The 18,369-nt window shown below is 46.3% G+C and overlaps 1 protein-coding gene across 1 annotated transcript in view; it reads left to right on the forward strand.

Moving 5' to 3' along the window:
* Positions 1–18,369, forward strand: part of ACAD9 (acyl-CoA dehydrogenase family member 9) — a 344,154-nt gene that overhangs the window by 131,411 nt on the left and 194,374 nt on the right. Inside the window, exon 9 of the mRNA XM_085624840.1 lies at positions 12,657–12,732. Within this exon, the coding sequence (XP_085480966.1) occupies positions 12,657–12,732 (76 nt within the window). The remainder of the gene's footprint in view (positions 1–12,656; positions 12,733–18,369) is intronic.

Here is an 18,369-nt window from a genome sequence, read left to right on the forward strand (position 1 = left end):
ACCTTTTCTTTATAAAATAAATTGTTTCTGCTAAGTAAAGTCTGGGAACAATAGAACCTATTCGCTCTCTTAGCTTGAGCTATTTTCAGGTCTGGGCGACAGACTGCTTTCACTACCTCTTCAGAGATTTTGTAAATAATAAACGATTTTTGGAGAAGTACTTTGGCTGTTCCCTCCTCCCCTTCACACCCTTATGACTGGATTGTCAGTCATGACGAGCGAAGGTATTTTGTCTTTTTACTTCTGAGTCCACAACAGGAAGGGGCTAACACCAGAAAACGAAGTCAGCATGTCCATATACGTTACCATCTTCAATTCTGTATTTAACTCCTTAAGGAACACCTCCTGAGAAAGGACCAAGGATGTATCCAAGTTTAGGGAGAGACAATAATGTGAAATTACTTTGCATGCAGTGGCTGAAATGGCACTTCCCGTATGGTGACTTAGTCACTGTTTTTAGGTCAAGCCTGGACAGCGCACGCGCTGCTCTGCGAGGCATGCTGTATTAGAGTATGGACTTGAAGCTCCGCCCATATTTTTCATTGGCTTGTGTCATTGTCCTTAGTAAATGCTGGCTTATGATTCGTTAATAGGCTTGTTAGTCCTTTCTTAGTATTGCCTTGTCTTCATTTGTAACCTCCCATGGCCCTTTTACTTCTGTTGATACACCGTATGTCTTATTTAGTCTGCAAGTACTAATTTCTTTAATGCGTTTCTCCTACTTCAGGCATTACATGCTTTCCTGCAACATTCAGGCGCCATGCGCGTCTTCACTTTCTAAGGAGCCTGGGACAATGGCGACCGCTTCTTTGAAATGAAATAGATCTCACATTTACAAGAGTTTGAGCTATTGGCATTATAAATGACAATGCCTTTTATTTATGTGTTAATTATCAAAACGGATAAATAAAAGGCATTGTCATTTACAATGCCAATAGCTTAAACATTCGCAAATGTGAGACCTATCCCATTGCAAATGCTTTTTTTTACTTAATTAGCGTCCCTCATTCTTTACGGTCAGTGAGAATCGACAATGCAGCAGCGGTTCATGATCTGTTGTATAGTCATTTGTAAAACCCACTTTCACAAACCCATTGGTTGAGAAAATTGGATTTGCACCTGGACACAAAGGCCTTCCTATGCTCAGCTGAATGCTGCAAGCTTGCAACCAGTTACTAGTGGTCTTATGGTCATGGATTTGGAGGAAGTGATTAGAGTGAGCTCAAGGTATAGTCTGTTGGATGACAGGTCACTTAGGCCCTCAGAACAAGTGGTCACAAATAATCACCATTATTTGTGCACTCATGGAACTACCGTTACTGGGAGGCCCAATAATTCTCAGAGTTGGGGAATAACATGAATTAAATGTTTTTCAAGAATAACATACAGTATTTCCTTGTCCATGCCAATTGCTGTATGGTTTACCCCAGTGTTTCATACAAAGATTTTGGCTGCTCTCTCTATGAGTAATACAGTCAGTTTATAATTCCTACTGGACCAGGAACTCTTGTCTATCAAAATTAAAATGAGGGCCTTATCTGGTATTTGATTGCATTTCGGTTAATGTTTATAAACCCGTACAAATTAATATCAAATTGCTAAGAAGTCAGACAGATTATATATTCACTAGTCACATTTTATCTGACAAGGTGCATCTTAAATCTTTATATTTGATGAAAGATTGGTTAAAGAACGGCTGGTTCAGGCTTTCATATATTGTAGGTCATTAAAATGAGTGCCATGAAATTGTGTAACGTTATTTACAGCATTTTGAAGAGGATTGATGTGCAATATGAAGGACTGTATAAAAATAAGATATTTTATAACAGCAGCATGGAAACCAAAAGCAGCTTCTGCTTTTATGGGTAGTTAAAAATGCACAGAAATAAAATGGGCACTGGGGATGATTGTGGTGTCTACTATTCAGGTTACTGGTATGGCTTAATTAAGTGGTATATTGCCTTTTTGATTGAAAATAATGAAAGATACACTCAATGAGCCTTTGACTTAACCATGAACATCTCTTCTTACTCTGCTCCTTGTGAGCAATAGGGTATTGGCAACTCCATTTCTTTGCTGCTCACTGTATTCACCAGTTGGCTTCTGCAGCTCCTGACCTGTGCGTTCCTCTATGCACAAATCTTGCTCCAATTCGACATGCAGCCATTGCAACAATTAATACATTTACCTAAAATATCCTACCACGGTTGCTTTTTACAATGGCTTGTGTATGTTTTGTCTTAATATCTCTTTGGTGGCTCACAAACAAACTTTCATAGAACGAGCGTAGGTGCAAAATGTGATACATCCAATGTTAGAAATTGGGTTTCTGGTTGGCAGAGGTATGCATCCTGTCAGAGTAGGAACCTCCATCCTAATCAGGGTAATTCAGATACACACCATAAATTAACCTGTGCTCACCCTCTGGTAGCTTGGCACAGAGCAGGCAGGCTTAACTTAAGAGGCAATGTGTAAAGTATTTGTGCGACACTTCAAACAGTAACAGTGAAAACGCCACAAAAAGACTCCACAGTTTAGAAACATTATGATTTTAAATAAAACAAATTCAAACGACAAAAATCCAATTAGTAGAAGTCTAGATTAATTTTTAAAGATTAAGGGCCAGATGTGCGACCATTAACTTTAGCGGGTCGCAATTTGCGCCGAATTGCGAATCACAATTTGTACTCGTTAAAGTGAATGTACAACAGTGTCTCAGACACTGTTTGCGATTCCGTATAGGGTCACAAATTGCATGCCTCCTCAATATTCATGAGGCGAGCGTTGTTTGCGATCCCATTGGGAATGGCTAGCACTCACAGGGATGGTGGCCTGCTCGGGTCAGCAGACCACCATGTCTGTAACTGCTTTTTAAATAAAGCAGTTTTAAAAAAAAAAAATGCACCCGTTTTCCTTAAAGGAAAACCGGATGCATTTAAAAAATGAAAAATTAAACCTTTCAGTTTAATTTTTTAAGGGCAGGCAGTGGTCCCTGGGACCACTGCCTGCTCTTAAAATTATTTTGGCACACACTCACAAAGGGAAAAGAGGTCCCCTGGGAACCCCTTCCCATTTGCGAGTGGTTTACCACCTACTTGAAGTAGGTGGTAAACTGCGAGTGTTTAGCGACCGCAAATGTGGTCGCAAAACAATAGTACAAGGCATTGAGACTCACTATTAGGAAGGGACGCCCTTTCCCAATAGCATTTGTACATGCCTGCACCCTTTTTTTGCGGAAAAGGTTCGTACATCTGGGCGTAAATGCAAAAATAGCACTTGGAAGCGGTAAGCCCCTAAAGAGTTAATTGTTCACGCTGGACCGGGACAAAATCAAGAGTTCAGGCCGACCGCGATGGAGCACAGGCCGGATACAATACCCACGCAGGTCCTGCTGAGCAAATGTATCTTAATCCTGGTTGCAAACAACGAGATGCAAGGTGTAGCTTGGAGATGCATCTGTATCGATCCCGCAGTCGAGGTGATGCGTTGGTTTTCTCCATGCATCTGATAAAGACTTCTAGCTGCAGATTCCTTACCTTTGAATTTCCCAGACGTCCGGCTGGATCTGGAAACTTTTGCGTGAGCAGTACCCTTTCCGCATGCTGCCCGGTGGCTCCATTCGGCTCCGCGTGACGTTGTCTGCGTTGGTCACCTATATAGGCGCCACCCAGGCGAGCGAACGCCAGTTCTTTTCTTTCTGCACCAGTTAAGCGCCGACTCGGGAAGAGCTACCCCACTGTTGCTTTTTGACAGGCTTTTTCGACTTTTTAACTACTACTTTTTACTTGAGTATGTTGAGGATGTCTTCCAGAAAGACAAGGTTCAAACCGTTTGGCGCCTGTCACCACGCCATGTCGGCTCCTGCCCCCACCTAGTCTGCCTCCAGCGTGTCGAGCGCGACTCGAAGTCGTGCTAAGGCTGTCAGGCCACGGCTCCAAAGGCCTTGCGGGAGCAGGCTCTGAAGCTTATTGTGGCCTGGCGGTCGACACCAGCCAGGGAGACTCCACTGTGAACCCGGTCCCATTCAAAGAAGAGGTTGCAGGACTGTTCCCAGAGCCCAAATCCTCCTTCTCCCATTCAAGGTCTTCGGGACATGGGGGTTTGGGGAGCACAAGAATAAGATGTCCCAGTGGACTTCATCTTTACCTTGACTGTCGTCCTTCGACGAACGAGGCAAAGAGCACCGGCGATCTAGGTACAGTTCGGCGAAGCCAGAGCCAGGGTCGACTTCACGCCTCGCCCCCTGTTTCCGGGAGCTGGAGCGACCCCCGCTCAAATTAAAGAGTTGTACGAGGCTATTCGCCACGTGTTTGAGTGGACCAACTCCTCTTGTGAGCCTTTGGGCCCCGTGAGGTCGCAAGGGGCCCAGGCGTACTTGGCGGCGTCAGCTCCAGCCACTGCGCCGGAGGGTCCTCATGATTCCAATTCCGGGACAACGCCAGTCATACTAACTTGACCCAAAGTCTGTGCCTTCGGTGCCCACCAGCAGTGCCAGCACAATCTTTATCCGAGATCGGCGTAGCTCGGCACCGGTATTACCCAGAGGTTTTATGTTATCGCCTGGTCCTTTTCAGGACTTTTCAGGCACGGGAGAGGACTGGGAGGAGTCTATGGATGCTTTGGAACACCAGGATGTGTCTGTGGAACAAATGGACAGGTATGAGGAACTTGGGGATGCCAGTGGACTGGACACATCCCCAGATACGGACATGCTTTCTCCTCGGTGGCTACGGAGAAGGAAGCTTCTTATGCCATGGTGGTAAGGAGGGTTGCTGAGGTCCTAGGACTGGAGTTGCTCTCTATGCAGGTAAGGTCTAATCTTCTGACCGAAGTTCTTCAGCCTGGGGCTTCCGCCTCTGAACCCTTATTTTTTTTTTTTTATTTATTTTTTTTAAACCTTTATTACAGAATGCAAAAGATATACAAAGATGGGCCTAAAACCTTCAGGCCGGTCGCTAGCAAACAGCGAGAGCGTAAAATACAATCATTAAACACAAGCGGCAAGTGATAAAGGTCCCAGAAGTCGAGGAAAACGTTGGCGGCCACACCGGTCGGACCCCCCAAATGACGGTTCCATTTTTTATAAGAAACCACAAACAAATCCACAAGGCAGCAAAAGTCAAAGCAGCATTATGAGCTCCCCTGGGGAGGACCCTACCGATCCACAGGAATAGGGGGGGGGGACAGGCCGGGACAGGAACAAAGTAGACACAATGCCCAGAACCAAGGTGACAAGCAGACTAGGGAGACTGGGCCACTGCCAAGTCAGGCGTCAGCGGCGGGGTACAAATCCCGCCACGATAGGAGTTCCAGGGGCCCCACACCTTCACCCATTTCCCAGGCTTACCTCTCGCCACATACACTACCTTCTCCCGAAACATACACCAATCCATGTTGTCCTTCCACACCGAAACCGTTGGTGACCTCTGGGAGCCCCACAATTGTGCTATGTCACGCTTGGCCACCATATATCACAGAGTCACCCACCACGTCTGCGGCACTGTATAATCAGTCGGCTCCCACACATTTAGCAGACATCTCCTAGCCTCGGGAAACAGCGCCACATGCGTGACCGCTTGCAACACCGCATGTACACCACGCTAGAATCGCGCCACCTCCGGACATTCCCACAAAATATGGATAAAGGTCCCTAACAAACCACACCCACGCTTACACAGTCCATCCACGGCATATCCCATACGCATCAGACCCGGCCCCGAAACATAGACCCTGTGGAGTATTTTGAGCTGGACGAAGCGAAGGCGGGCCGGTATGGCCACCTCTTTCGGGGAGGCCACCGCAGACACCCAGTCCTCGTCATCCAGCTCCAAGCCATCGGCGACCCATGCCTCACGAAGGCCAGTCAGCAGTCCGGAGCGATCGTTGATGAGCTTTTTATAAATCAATGAGATAGTGCCATCCGGTACATGCCCATCTAGCACTCTATCTTCCAGAGGGGAGCACTCCGGTATGGAGGCAACATCCGGGAATACAGAACACAGCGCGTGACGAACCTGTACATATCGGAAGTACTCCCTGTCCTGCAACTGGAATTCCTTCTGCAGCACATCAAACGTTTTGAATCCCCCCCTTGTCCAGAGATCGCCCACCCTGCTGATGCCTATCATGTCCCACTTCTCAAAGCCTTTCGAGGTCCACAAGCAGGCCAGTCGCTCAGATGCATACAGTGGCGTCGCCCGGGTCAACCGATCCTTCCACCCCATAGCCAAGTTTGCCGCGTGCCACACCCGTATCGCGACCCGCGTAGGGCCCGTCAAACGTGCGTCGAGCGATGTAGAGTAAAGCGCACGATTATAGTCACCACCCGGCAGTAACAGTTTGTCCATTTCAAAAGCCGGGTTAAGGGCGGGCCCATAAAGGCCGTGGTTTATCGCAGCCAGCTGGGAGGCCCAGTAATACCGTTTGAAGTCTGGGAGGGCGACCCCCCCGTCATACCACGGGAGCGTCGGCTTCGCGAGGGCGATACGTCTGAACCCTTATTGACCTTCAATGAGGCACTTACTAATGCGTTACTAGGCACGTGGTCCAAGCCTTACACAGGGGCTCCTTTGAATAGGAGCATTGCACGCCGCCATCGCCTGGCTTCAGTGCGACCCACAGTTCCTCAGCCAACTCCCTACCCCTGAGAGTTTGGTGGTGCAGACTTCTACTTCTCTTGGCGCATTCCTTTCCGCCCCTCTGGATAGGGAATCCAAGAGACTGGAAACACTTGTCAAGATGATGTTTTGTTCTGCCAGTATAGCATTGTGGTCGGTGAATACTGCATGCTTATTGGGCTGTTTCTCCCACTCTCTTTGGGAGACGGTTACGCGAGTGCTGCCACAGGTCCCAGAGGAGGCCTGGACTGTACTCTCCCAGGCAGTGAAGGATGGAAGAGATGCAGCAAAATTCACAATTAGGTGCGGCCTTGACACGACTGACTCACTGGGCAGGGCAGTTTCTTCGACAGTGGCCTTACAGCACCACGCCTGGTTGAGAACATCTGGCTTCTTGTGCAATGTGCAGGCTTATTTGATGGACATGCCCTTTGATGGCTCTCGTCTCTTTGAAGAGAAGGCAGATTCGGACTTGGAGATTCAAGGATTCTCGTGTTTCGGCCAGATCCTTGGGTCTCTCAGTAGCACCACGTGGCCAGTCTAGCTTTCGCCCCTTTCGTGAAAACTGAAGGGGTTTCTAGTCACACCAACCATATCCCAGCCACCCTCCTGCTCAGACTTCCCAAGTTGTGCGAGGACATGGGTACGGTTCATTCCGTCCTTGGAATGGAAGCCAGAAGTAGTCTTCCACCCAGCCCTCAGCAGCCGCAGCCCCCAAGCACTCCTAGTCTGTCTCTGCAAGTCCATACTACTCCAGTTGGTGTAAGAATCCATCATCATCTCCCCCACTGGAGGTCAATAACATCAGACAAGTGGGTCTTGTAGATCATTCAGGTGGGCTATCCTCTGCCTTTCCTTTCTCCTCCTCCTCCTATTCCGCCACTTCAAGAACGGCTGGTGGAGGATCATTTAACTTAACTCCAAGAGGAAGTTACAGCTCTCAAAGAGACAGCTACAGCTCTAGGCAATGGTTGTTATTCCCTCTACTTTCTGATTCCGAAGAAGAACAAAGGGTTATGGCCCATTTTCGATCTTTTGGATCGTCAATCTCTTCCTCAAAACGGACAAGTTCAAGATGCTTAGCTCAGGTCTGGTCTGCCCTAGACCAAGGAGACTGACTGGTAGTGTTTGTAGGAGGCTGTCTTAGTATATGGTGCACACTTACTTAAGTGAAGCACTCTGCACTAATCCAGGCGACCCTTATGGTGATTTTAGTGGTCTTAGACAACCATAGAAAGCACTCGAAGTTGTAGCTGTGGAGAGCAGCCTTCAGGCTTAGTCCAGAAGGAGTGTTAAGCAGCTTATTTCACACGAACTAATCATATAGTGTAGGTTAAACAAAAAATAACCACACAGTGTAGTTATAAAAATAGTTATATTTATTATTCATACTCACTAACACATTGGCATATCTCCTACCCAGAGATATCAACACAATACTTCAAAGGTAAACCGGTAAGTACAAATACACAGTGATCTCCAGGGGGAGACCAACCCATATACTAAAGAAGTGAACTGCGACCGAAGTCGAGACTTGGACCAGAAAACACAGAAGAGCTGGGGACACAAGGAACCACCCGAGGTAAGTACCCAGGTACCCCACGGAGGTTGTGTGCAGAGTGGAAACATAGCTGCGTACTCAGTGCAAGTCAGTGGGAAAGTCATGGTTGCAGTTTTCAAGAAAGACCCTTCCCAGTGGCCCCCGAAGAAACCCCGTGGAAGACAGAAGTTTGGAGAGTCGCCCGTGGATACCCCAGGAACCAGGATAGCTACACCAGGGAAGCATGGTGCATATGTGCGAAGTGATGTCTGAAACCGCTGTAGACCACAATAGAGGCCTTCAGAAAAGATGCTGCTGGCGAAGAAGGTGAAAGAGTCCGGTGGAATCCAAGGATGGATTCTTGAAAAGGAGTAACTTTGGTAACGCATTATCTGGTAGAGACAATATCTAGCTTCAGATTCCTTACAGATCCACCCATGCCTCCCCGCTCTGCGGACTTATTGTCTAGGGTTGTTCCCTTTATCAGGGTCCTCGTTGTGGCACATAATAGTCAGTCTCTTTATAAATCTGCCCTTTTGGTGTAGAAAAGTTCTGACGTCCCTGCGCGTGGGTGGCGGCTATATAGGTAACCACAACGTCATAACCGACGCCAGTGATATCACGCAGAGCCAAATGGAGCAACCTGACAGTATGCACACGGGGTACTGCTCACGCAAAAGTGTCCGGATCCAGCCTGATGCCTGGGAAATTCAAAGGTAGGGAACCAGCAGCTAGATGTTGTCTCTACCAGATAATGCGTTACCTAAGGTAAGTCACTCGTTAAACAATGGCTGTGGGCCCATTCCGAAGACCCGGTTCTGAGATGCTTTGCTTCTGAGGCCACTGCGCCCAGTCGAAGGGATGAGTTGATCGACCTTCTGCAGTGGTGGCAATGCAGCAGTTCCGAGTGCTATGCGCTGGTTCCGAGTGCGATGTGCCGGTCCTGTTACCGCAACAGCGGCAATGTTGATTCTGCCCTCACAGCGGAGGTTCCACTGGAGCAAGCACCTGGGTCCACTTCCAGTTAACCAGGCACAGGAGCAGGAGGTAAGACTATGATGTCCCTGAGTCTTCTAAGAACAGGATGCTAGTCAGCTAGATCTTGGAGTAACTCTGGGTCAAGTGATGAAGGTCCAGTCAGAGAGAGCAGCAGGGCAGCACAGCAAGGCATCGGTCTTCCAGAGCAGCTGTATAGCAGAGTGGCAGTCCTTAGCACAGCAGTTCTTCTTCCTGGCCAGTCGGTTTCAGGTCCAGAAGTGAACCGAGTTGGTGGTGTCAGAGGTCCAGTACTTCTGCCCAGTTGTGCATTTGAGGTGGGAAGACTTCATAATGGGGCTTTGAAGTGCACAGAGATCCTCCCTTCCTGCTCTGGCTCCAGACTGGCTACAGGGGATTAAGGAGTCCATTGTGTGGGGACAGGACACAACCTAATCAGGTGCAAGTGTGAGGCTGTGCTCTGCTCCGCCCCTCATCAAGTCACACCTAAGCTCCCATTGTGTGTGGCTGTCTAGAGGGACTGCACATAACCAGCTGTTACCCACTCCAGACGTGTGTTCAGAGTGAGGCAACAGGCACCAAATTGTTAAAGTTAGAAAATACCAGCTTTCTAAAAGTGGCATTTTCAGAATTACAATTAAAAATCTGACTTCACCATAAGTTCTGATTTTAAATTATGATTCCAGAGATACCAAACTTGGGGGTCCAATCTCTTCCCAATTGAAATTACACTTATAAAATGTAATGCAGAAATCCCAATGTTATCTCCTGGGAGAGATCGGCCTTACAGTATAGGAAAAACGAATTTAAGAGTTTTTTTACTACTGGGCCATGTAAAACTCAAAAGTACATGTCCTACGTTTTAAACACACTGCACCCTACCCTTGGGCTGTCCAGGGCCTACCTTAGGGGTGACTTTTATTTATTAAAAAGGAAGGCCTGAGCCTGGCATGAGGGTTACCGTGCCTAGTCAACATGGCAGTATTAATTGCACATAGTGGCCCTGCAGTGGCTGGCCTGAGACCTGTTTAATTGGCTGTGTGAGTAGGTGGCACAATCAGTGCAGCAGGCTCATTGTAGCATTTAATTTACAGGCCCTGGGCACCTGTAGTGCACTTTGCTAGGGACTTATAAATAAATGAAATATGGCAATTGTGTATTAGCCCATGTTTAAAGCAGAGAGGACATGCTCTTAAGCACTGGTTAGCAGTGTTAGTGTCCAGAGTCCTAAAGCCAACAAAAAAGAAGGCAGAAAAAGAGGAGGAGAAAGGAGGAATCCATTTGGAGTGACCCTTCAGAGAGGGCCATTTTCCAACAATCCAGTTCTAAAAATTCAAAGTGCATTGTTTTTTCTATAGGTGCAGACAATTCACACTGACGATCCTTTATGCATTTTCATGTTGCTTCCTTGCTTGACTTGTCTAATGAAGTAGCTATCTCGAAGTTTCTTAGGGTGAGATAAAGTGGTCAATAAATGTAGCCCTGAAAACCCAGCTGAGGAAACTTTAAATAGGTCTTTACAGACTTAAGGCCTTATTTAGAGTTTAGAGGAGTGGGAGCATTGCTGCACATCGATGATGCTACCACTCCACCAAACTCTTGGTTTCTCCACTCTATTTGGAGTTGGGTGAAGAGCTGTGTATACAACAACAGACCCTGGGCTTGCTTCAACAGTGTAAACCATTGACCTGGCAGGCCAGCCCTATTAAGCCCGGGATGACCGTCGCTTCTTTTGCCTGCTTGTGTCCACCGTGCAATGCATATCAGACAAAGGCAGGGACATTTTAAAAATACACCCGCATGCTGGGAGAAAACTCCCTGTTTGTCAGGGCCATTTATATATATATTTTTTGTCAAACTTGTTTTTATTAATTTTTTGCAAGACAAGTGACATGTTACACGGCAATACATTCAGTTGTTCTGCTCGTACATTGCTGACAGTAAGCTAGTTCCATATACAGAGTAATACAGTGAATACGAGCCGTGCCCTTCACAGAAAGTCATGTATGGATTGCCACCACTTTTCATGCAACAGTTGTGTCTTTAAACTGAACCCTCCCGGGCTCCCAACTTTCCCTCGTCTCAAGAGCCCACCTATATGTAATGAAGATTAATTAACGTCGGTTCAGCAATCGCAGTAACATGTGGTGAGTGCAATGCGACTCTCACCATAGTTCAATGCAAACAAAACCATTGGGGGCTGTCATCTATTACAAAATAGTCACTCTAAGCTATTTCTCACTGAGGTGCCCAACAGCAGAGTGCAGAATTTAGTAATTTAAAACGCCCTGAGTGATTCGAGGTAATTAATATATCATCAGCCCGTCTATCTTTTGTAGCGGATTTTTAACTAGGCACTGTCCAACTGGGAGGTGCCTTGAGAGAAAAGTGGGAGGCTTCCAACATTTCAAAAAACAAGAAAAAGAGGAAACCCCCATACATAAATTAGGAAAAAAGAAAAACCCACCTCAAACCCTCCCACAAAATGGTGGTGGTGGCGGCGGCTAGCAGTGTGACACAGGAATAGGTCGTGTATAGTGGGCATTAGAATTGAACATTTATGTTTTTAATTGAAAAACTCCCTTTGAGAATGTATTTTCTCAGTGCAAAATGTTTGCAGAGTGGGTGCTTTAAAAATAGTGCCTGCTAGGCAAACCTTTAGTGCTTTGAAGGTATCTCCACCGTGGCAGGTGGGGTTTGCTTAATAAAGGGGAATCCCTAAATAGGAAGGACGATCCTCTTCCAGAGTACACCTGGAGTACCAGCAGAATGAATGCCAGAGTCTAAATGACACCCTAATCCTGTTGCGCTGTTGTCTAAAGAATTAGTTTACTTTTATTTAGTTTGTTATTTTTTAAATTGCAGACGTCTGACATTGGCCTCTCAGAAGAATTTGAGTTGATGCCTGCATTTTCTTTGACTTGTCAAAAACATTTGGTCTGCTAGAGCCATGTTTGTTGGAACTGTAAGTCTTAAAAAATATATATTGCTGGAAGGGGAAAAATGTCCTTAAACTCTTGTATTGATGTGTAAGAAACAAAATGATGAACATTGAAGATGTATAGGTAAAAGCAGAAACGAGATGTTACACATAAAAAGACATAAAAAATATGTGTGATCATTATTTTAGAAGGAAAAAAGTCTTTTGTTTATGCTAAAATCCCAACGTACTAACGAGCATTTATTAAATTGATGTGACCGTACCCTGGTATTTGTATGTTAGAGCTGACTTGCAGTCTTTATCTGTAAACAGTTTGTTAAAGAATTGCGGGAGAGGCATTTTTAGTGTATTCGCAGTTTGTGGCCCAAGCTCTCTTATTGCTTCATGAGGGCACATCCCCATTCTTGTGAATCGATCTAACCCCTGGTATGCTATCAAGATCAAAGACTACATACTACAGTAGTTGGCTAATTTTTTATATTTTCCATACAGGTTCTTGTTCACAAAATCTTGATCTTAGTAGAGCTGAAAGTTAAAATTAACACAATTTTCTCACTTGCAGGTCGCTATGAATATCTTGAACAGTGGAAGATTTAGCATGGGCAGCGCATCAGCCGGAATGATTAAAAAACTGATAGGTAAGTTGCATGGAGGTGCATGGGCTGGCATTCATTGAGCATCAAATTATTATTTGCTGTTCTTTCTTCAAAACTACCACATCGATGTGAACTGTGCACATTAAATAATATATTTCCTATATATAGGTTTGTACATGGTATTTAGAAAGTTCAAATCTAGGTGAAATGTAGCGGATCGCTGTACAGTATCTAAGGCAAATATACAGTCGATATATAGTCAGTGAATGATTGGAGGGGTGACTGACTTCTGAGAGTGGAAGTGGACTGCTACTTCGTTGTAACAGGGTGTTATTTACGGTCATAGGGTGGTACTAATAAATAAATTTAAAGTACACCTAACCTAATGCAATTTTAAGTGTACAAACTGAGACCCTTGTATTTTTCAGATGCACACACTCACAAATGACTCCAAGAGCTCCAGGTCTACCTATCTAGAACCAGAATTAAGCTGATGAAGGAGCATCCTTGAGGATGTCTATTAGTGTGGTTCAGGGGTTACATCCGTTTTCTTCAACCATTATGTGAAGATCACATTTAAATGCCCAGCCAGAAGAATTATCGAAGTTACTCTAAGCTGAGTTTTGGTTATGTTCTTTATGCATTTCTCAAATGGATAAACTTAAATCTCTGATCGCCTACCAAAGAAATGTTTAGCTGAAGTCTGGAGTCCCGCAATATCAAGTATATGTGAGGCTTACCTAGAGAATATAGTGTCAACATTCAGTTATGAAACTGTTAGAAATTGGGTCTCTAGTTGGCAGAAGTATGCACCCTGCCCAATTAGGGACCACAATTCTAGTCCGGGTAAGTCCGGTAAGTTTGATACACACCCTAAATTAACCTGTGCTCACCCTTTGATAGCTTGGCACCGTGCAGTCTGGCTTCATTTAAGAGGCAAAGTGTAAAGTATTTGTGCAATACCTATTAGATTACAACAGTGCAAACACCACACAAAAATGTTCCACACTACCTTCACGGAGTAAGTGTTGACGGTGAGAAGCAAGATGTGAGGAGCAGTAAGAGGCGATGTTCGGCGTTGATCATTAGGATTGTAGGCGATGCGTTGGTAACAAAAGTCACGCAGTTTGGAGATGTGTCGTTGTCAAACCTCTTGTGAGGCAGGCGATCCGTCATTGTAGAGCCGCGCTGCCAGCGCCGTGAGTCCTCAAAGCGGCGATGCGTTGGAGGGAATGCGTAGGTTCTGACCTGCGCAAAGTCGACAATGCCTGGATTTTAGTATTGCAGCTCAGGAAAACCCACTTCCAAGGGTCCAGGACTGGATTGGCACCACTAGGCAGGGTTGGACTCACAGATGGCAGAGTGCAGGTGCTGGTTGGTAAAATGGACTGAAGTTTTTGATGTTCCTGAGACAAGTATTTGCAGTCACTTTAGGTTCAAGTGGTATAGTTCTAGTCCTTTTCGTCCAGGCAGAGAGGGCAGCAGAGCACAGCAGAAATGCAGTACTTCAAGAGCAGCAGCCCAGCCGAGTGGCAGTTCTTTAGCAGCACAGCAGTCCTTCCTGGCAGAGTATCGACAGGTCCAGAAGTGTACAGATTTGGTGGTGTCATGGGTCCAGTACTTCTACCCAGTTGTGCCTTTGAAGTTGGGGAGACTTCAAAGAGAGGACCTTGAAGTGCACAATGTCCCTGACCTTCCTGCCCTGGCTCCAAACTCGCTACAGGGGGGTGGGGGGATGCAGCTCTTTGTGTGGGGACAGATTCAAGCTATCCTGGCTGATAAGGGGTGATAACCCGAAACCGGTCCTGGATGCTCGTTTCTGGTCCATGGAGGACCTGCCCTGGCAGTTCAGGCTGAACTGTGTCCATGGGGAGCAGGTGAAGACTGATTTGCATATGGCTGGATCTAAACTGGAATGGTGAGGCGTGCAAAAAAGATTATCTCCGACTGGGGGTGAATGTTTGATTTGCTCAGCATTCCGTCCATCATCTGTTGTTTTTGCATTATCGCCTTTAGTGGGAAGTATGCTCAGATGTGGGTCCCGTGCTCGCTATGCCACGAGATTCTAGCTAGCCTGGCTGATGAGGTGTGATACCCCGAAACTGCTCCCAGGATGCTTGTTTCTGGTCCAGGGAGGACCTGGCCTGGAAGTTTGAGCTGGACTGTCCCATGAGGAGCAGGATCAAGACAAATTTGTATACAGCTGGGTCTAAACTGGAATGACTTGCAAAAAAACACAATGGATTTAACCCAGGTCTGTGGCTGTGGGTCAATGTTTAATTTGTTCAGCATTCTGTCCATTATCTGTTCTTTTTGCCTTTGTGTGGGGACAGGCACTGCCCTATTCAGGTGCAAGTGTCAGCTCCTCCCTCCCATCCTGCCCAAGATGGCCTATCAGTCGATATTCACAAAAGGCATTTAGGAGTAGTAAAGTTAGTAATCCTAACTTTACTACTCCTAAATGCCTTTTGTGAATACCAAAAGTCGTAAAGTTAGGATTTTGTCTCAGATTACTTTTGTGAATTGGGCCCTAAATATCGATATTTTCCCAATTGGAAATTACCCTACTAAAATGTAATACGGTAATCCCAATGTTAACCTATGGGAGAGATGAGCCTTACAGTAATAAAAAACAAATGTAAGAGTTTTTCACTATCAGGACATGCAAAACTTAAAAGTACATGTCCTACTTTTTAAATGCACTGCACCCTCCCCTTGGGGCTGTCCAGTGCCTAACGTAGGGGTGACGTTTATGCATTAAAAAGAAAGGTTTGGGCCTTGCAAGAGGGTTATCTTGCCAGGTCGAAATAGCAGTTTAAACTGCACAGACAGGCTCTGCAATGGCAGGTCTGAGACATGTTGTCCGGGCCATATAAGTGGGTGGGTGGACAATCAGTGCTGCAGGCTCACTAGTAGCATTTCATTTACAGGCCCTGGGCACACATAGTGCACTTTTCTAGGGATTTATAGGTAAAATATATATGCCAATTGTGGATAAGCCAATGTTACCATGTTTTAGAGAGAGCACATGCACTTTAGCACTGGTTAGCAGTGATAAATTGCCCAGAGACCGAAAGCTAACAAAAACAAATTCAGCAAAGAGGGGGAGTAAGGCAAAAAGTTTGTGGGTGACCCTTCAGAAAGGGCCATTTCCAACAGTAACATGTGCACAATATGAAATTTTGTCAGAATCACTGTTTTTGGTTCTCTCTTCATTTTATGACATTGAACTAAGTACAATATTGAAAGTAGAGCAACTATGTTTTCTCTTTCTGTATGACATGTGGAATCTAGTGGCATAAACCATACCTCCCTTGCCCTGACTGGATCACCAGGAGAAGAATCTGAATGTGACTTTTTTTTAGAGTTTTAGCTCGCTCCCCTCCCCCCCACCCCCCCACCCCCAAACCACACTATTTTCCTCCACACTCCCCTGCACAGGAACGTATATGTGCCTGTAGGAAGCTGGCTCTTTATTTAGTATACTAAATAGAAGTATAGTGTGCAAAAAGTCCAGGTATCCCTTATAAGTGGGCAGGGGCTTGTTCTAGCAATCACAAGGTGCTTTGTTAGGGGGTAGTGTGGTCGATCAGACGGCGTTTAACGTCGAGGGCCAAATCTCCATTATCAGCGAAGAGGGATTCGACGTCTGAACCCAAAGTAAAGTATTCCAGACGACGTTCGCGTCGAGGCTGTGATCTCCGTCAAGGTCGAGGAAGAGCACGACGTCGAGAAGGAGTTCTCCGTTGGTTCACATTTCGTTGGCTTCTCCTAGACGCTCCGCGTCGAGGACGAGGTAGGTGAGGTCAATGGCTTCAATGTCAGGCCATTCGACATCGAAGCGAAAAGAGAGGTCGACGTCGAGGAGAAGATCTCTCTCGAAAGACTCACGGGTGCTGGTCACATATAGTCGTTCGACATCGAGGCACTCGACATCGACGTCGCATCGCTCCTCCAGACGCCGCTCAGCCTCCAGAGGCCGCGTGGAGTCATCGCCTTCAGTTGCGAGCTCTCCTCAAGTGATTTCAACGAGAAGCTCTTCTTCTCCATCTCCAGAGACACGACAATCCCCTAGACCAACGTCTCCACGAAGGCAGAGGTCTCCTTCAGTCCATCTGTCGCCAAGATGGCTCCTTCCCGTCAGCCATTGGCAGAAAGATACTTCTGGCCAAGCTCGATGGCCTATAGACTATTCCAGTCCACTGCACAGATCCCCGTTGGAACGATTAGTGCAAGAGGTGGACAGATTACCTGTTACTCGGACCAGGGATTGCCAGAACAAATCTCCGGAGCATAGACCAACTCCTGCTCATCGGAAGAGAATGAGAACACCGTCTTGGTCTTCTTCTTTTTCAACTCACTCTTCAAAAAGGGACTATTCACCTACCCTTACGGATAGCCCGACCTCTAGAGTGTCATCTATCGATAACATCAATACATTTCATGGTGTCCTCACTAGAGGAGCACAGAAGCTGAACATAGATATGTCAGCACCACAAGCTTCCACCTCTATCATCTTTGAGACTCTCCATCAATGGTCTGTGTCTAGGCCTTTGCTCCCACTGGTTCCTGGTCTTCTCCAACCAGTGATGGACGTTTTTCTCACCCCATCCTCGATTAAAGCTGCCCCAGCAAGGATTCAGAAAAAATACAAGCCGGCGGCATCAGATCCTTTGTTTTTAAAGTCAGATTCTCCACCGGACTCTGTGATCATCGCGGCAGCAAAGAAAACTCATGCTGTTGCTTCTTCATCCTCTGTCCCTCCAGACAAGAAGAGTCAAGCTCAGGATTCTTCGGGGAGAAAGGTATGCGGATCCGCAGCATCTTCCTTGAAAGTATCAAGCGCTGCAACTCGGTTGGCTGTTACGGCAGGTCTTTATGTGACTCTTTGGAGCGTTTTAAAGAAAAGCTGCTGAAAGAGGACAGACCATATTTTGCGGAGATTATCCAAGAAGGGGCGCTGGTTTCTAATCAGGTGATTAGTACTGCAGCAGATGGGGCTTCTCTGGCTGCCCATTCATATACACACGGCATTTGTGCACGAAGGTCTTCATGGCTGCGCTTAACAGCTTTAAAGCCTGAGTCTCAACATCTGATTTTAAATCTCCCATTCTCCGGACCCTCTCTTTTTGGTTCCCACACCGATGAAGAAATGGCCAGGATGAAGACTGAGCTGGATACCCTGAAGGCGGTAGGCCTGGAAAAGAAAAAAGAATTCAGACGAAGATACAGGCCTTACAATCGCAATAACTACCATCAGAGGGTTCAAACCCCTCAATGGCAGCAGAGGCAGAACCAGCAATTCAGGTCTCAGTTCCAAGGGCGTAGATACTCCAGAGGCAGAGGAGGACAACATCAGCAATCCTCTGGTGCAGCCAAGACTTCAGGGAAACAGTGATCTTCTGCTTCCTCTTGCGCTGTTGCCCACTCCAGTGGGAGGAAGTATTTTGAAGCACGTGGCAGAGTGGCGCAAAATAACAAAAGATCAGTGGGTGCTAAATATACTGAACAATGGATATACACTCCGTTTCAGTGCACCACCAAAGAACATTCCTCCAGTAAAGTCACACCCCCACCAACTAAAATTGCTACGTCAGCAGGTGTCTGTTCTCCTCCAGAAATTTGCCATAGAAGAAGCTCAAAGAGGAAAAGGAGTCTATTCCAGGTGGTGAACAACCT

The sequence above is a fragment of the Triturus cristatus genome, chromosome 9 (genome assembly GCF_964204655.1).
Source record: "Triturus cristatus chromosome 9, aTriCri1.1, whole genome shotgun sequence".
NCBI lineage: Eukaryota > Metazoa > Chordata > Amphibia > Caudata > Salamandridae > Triturus > Triturus cristatus.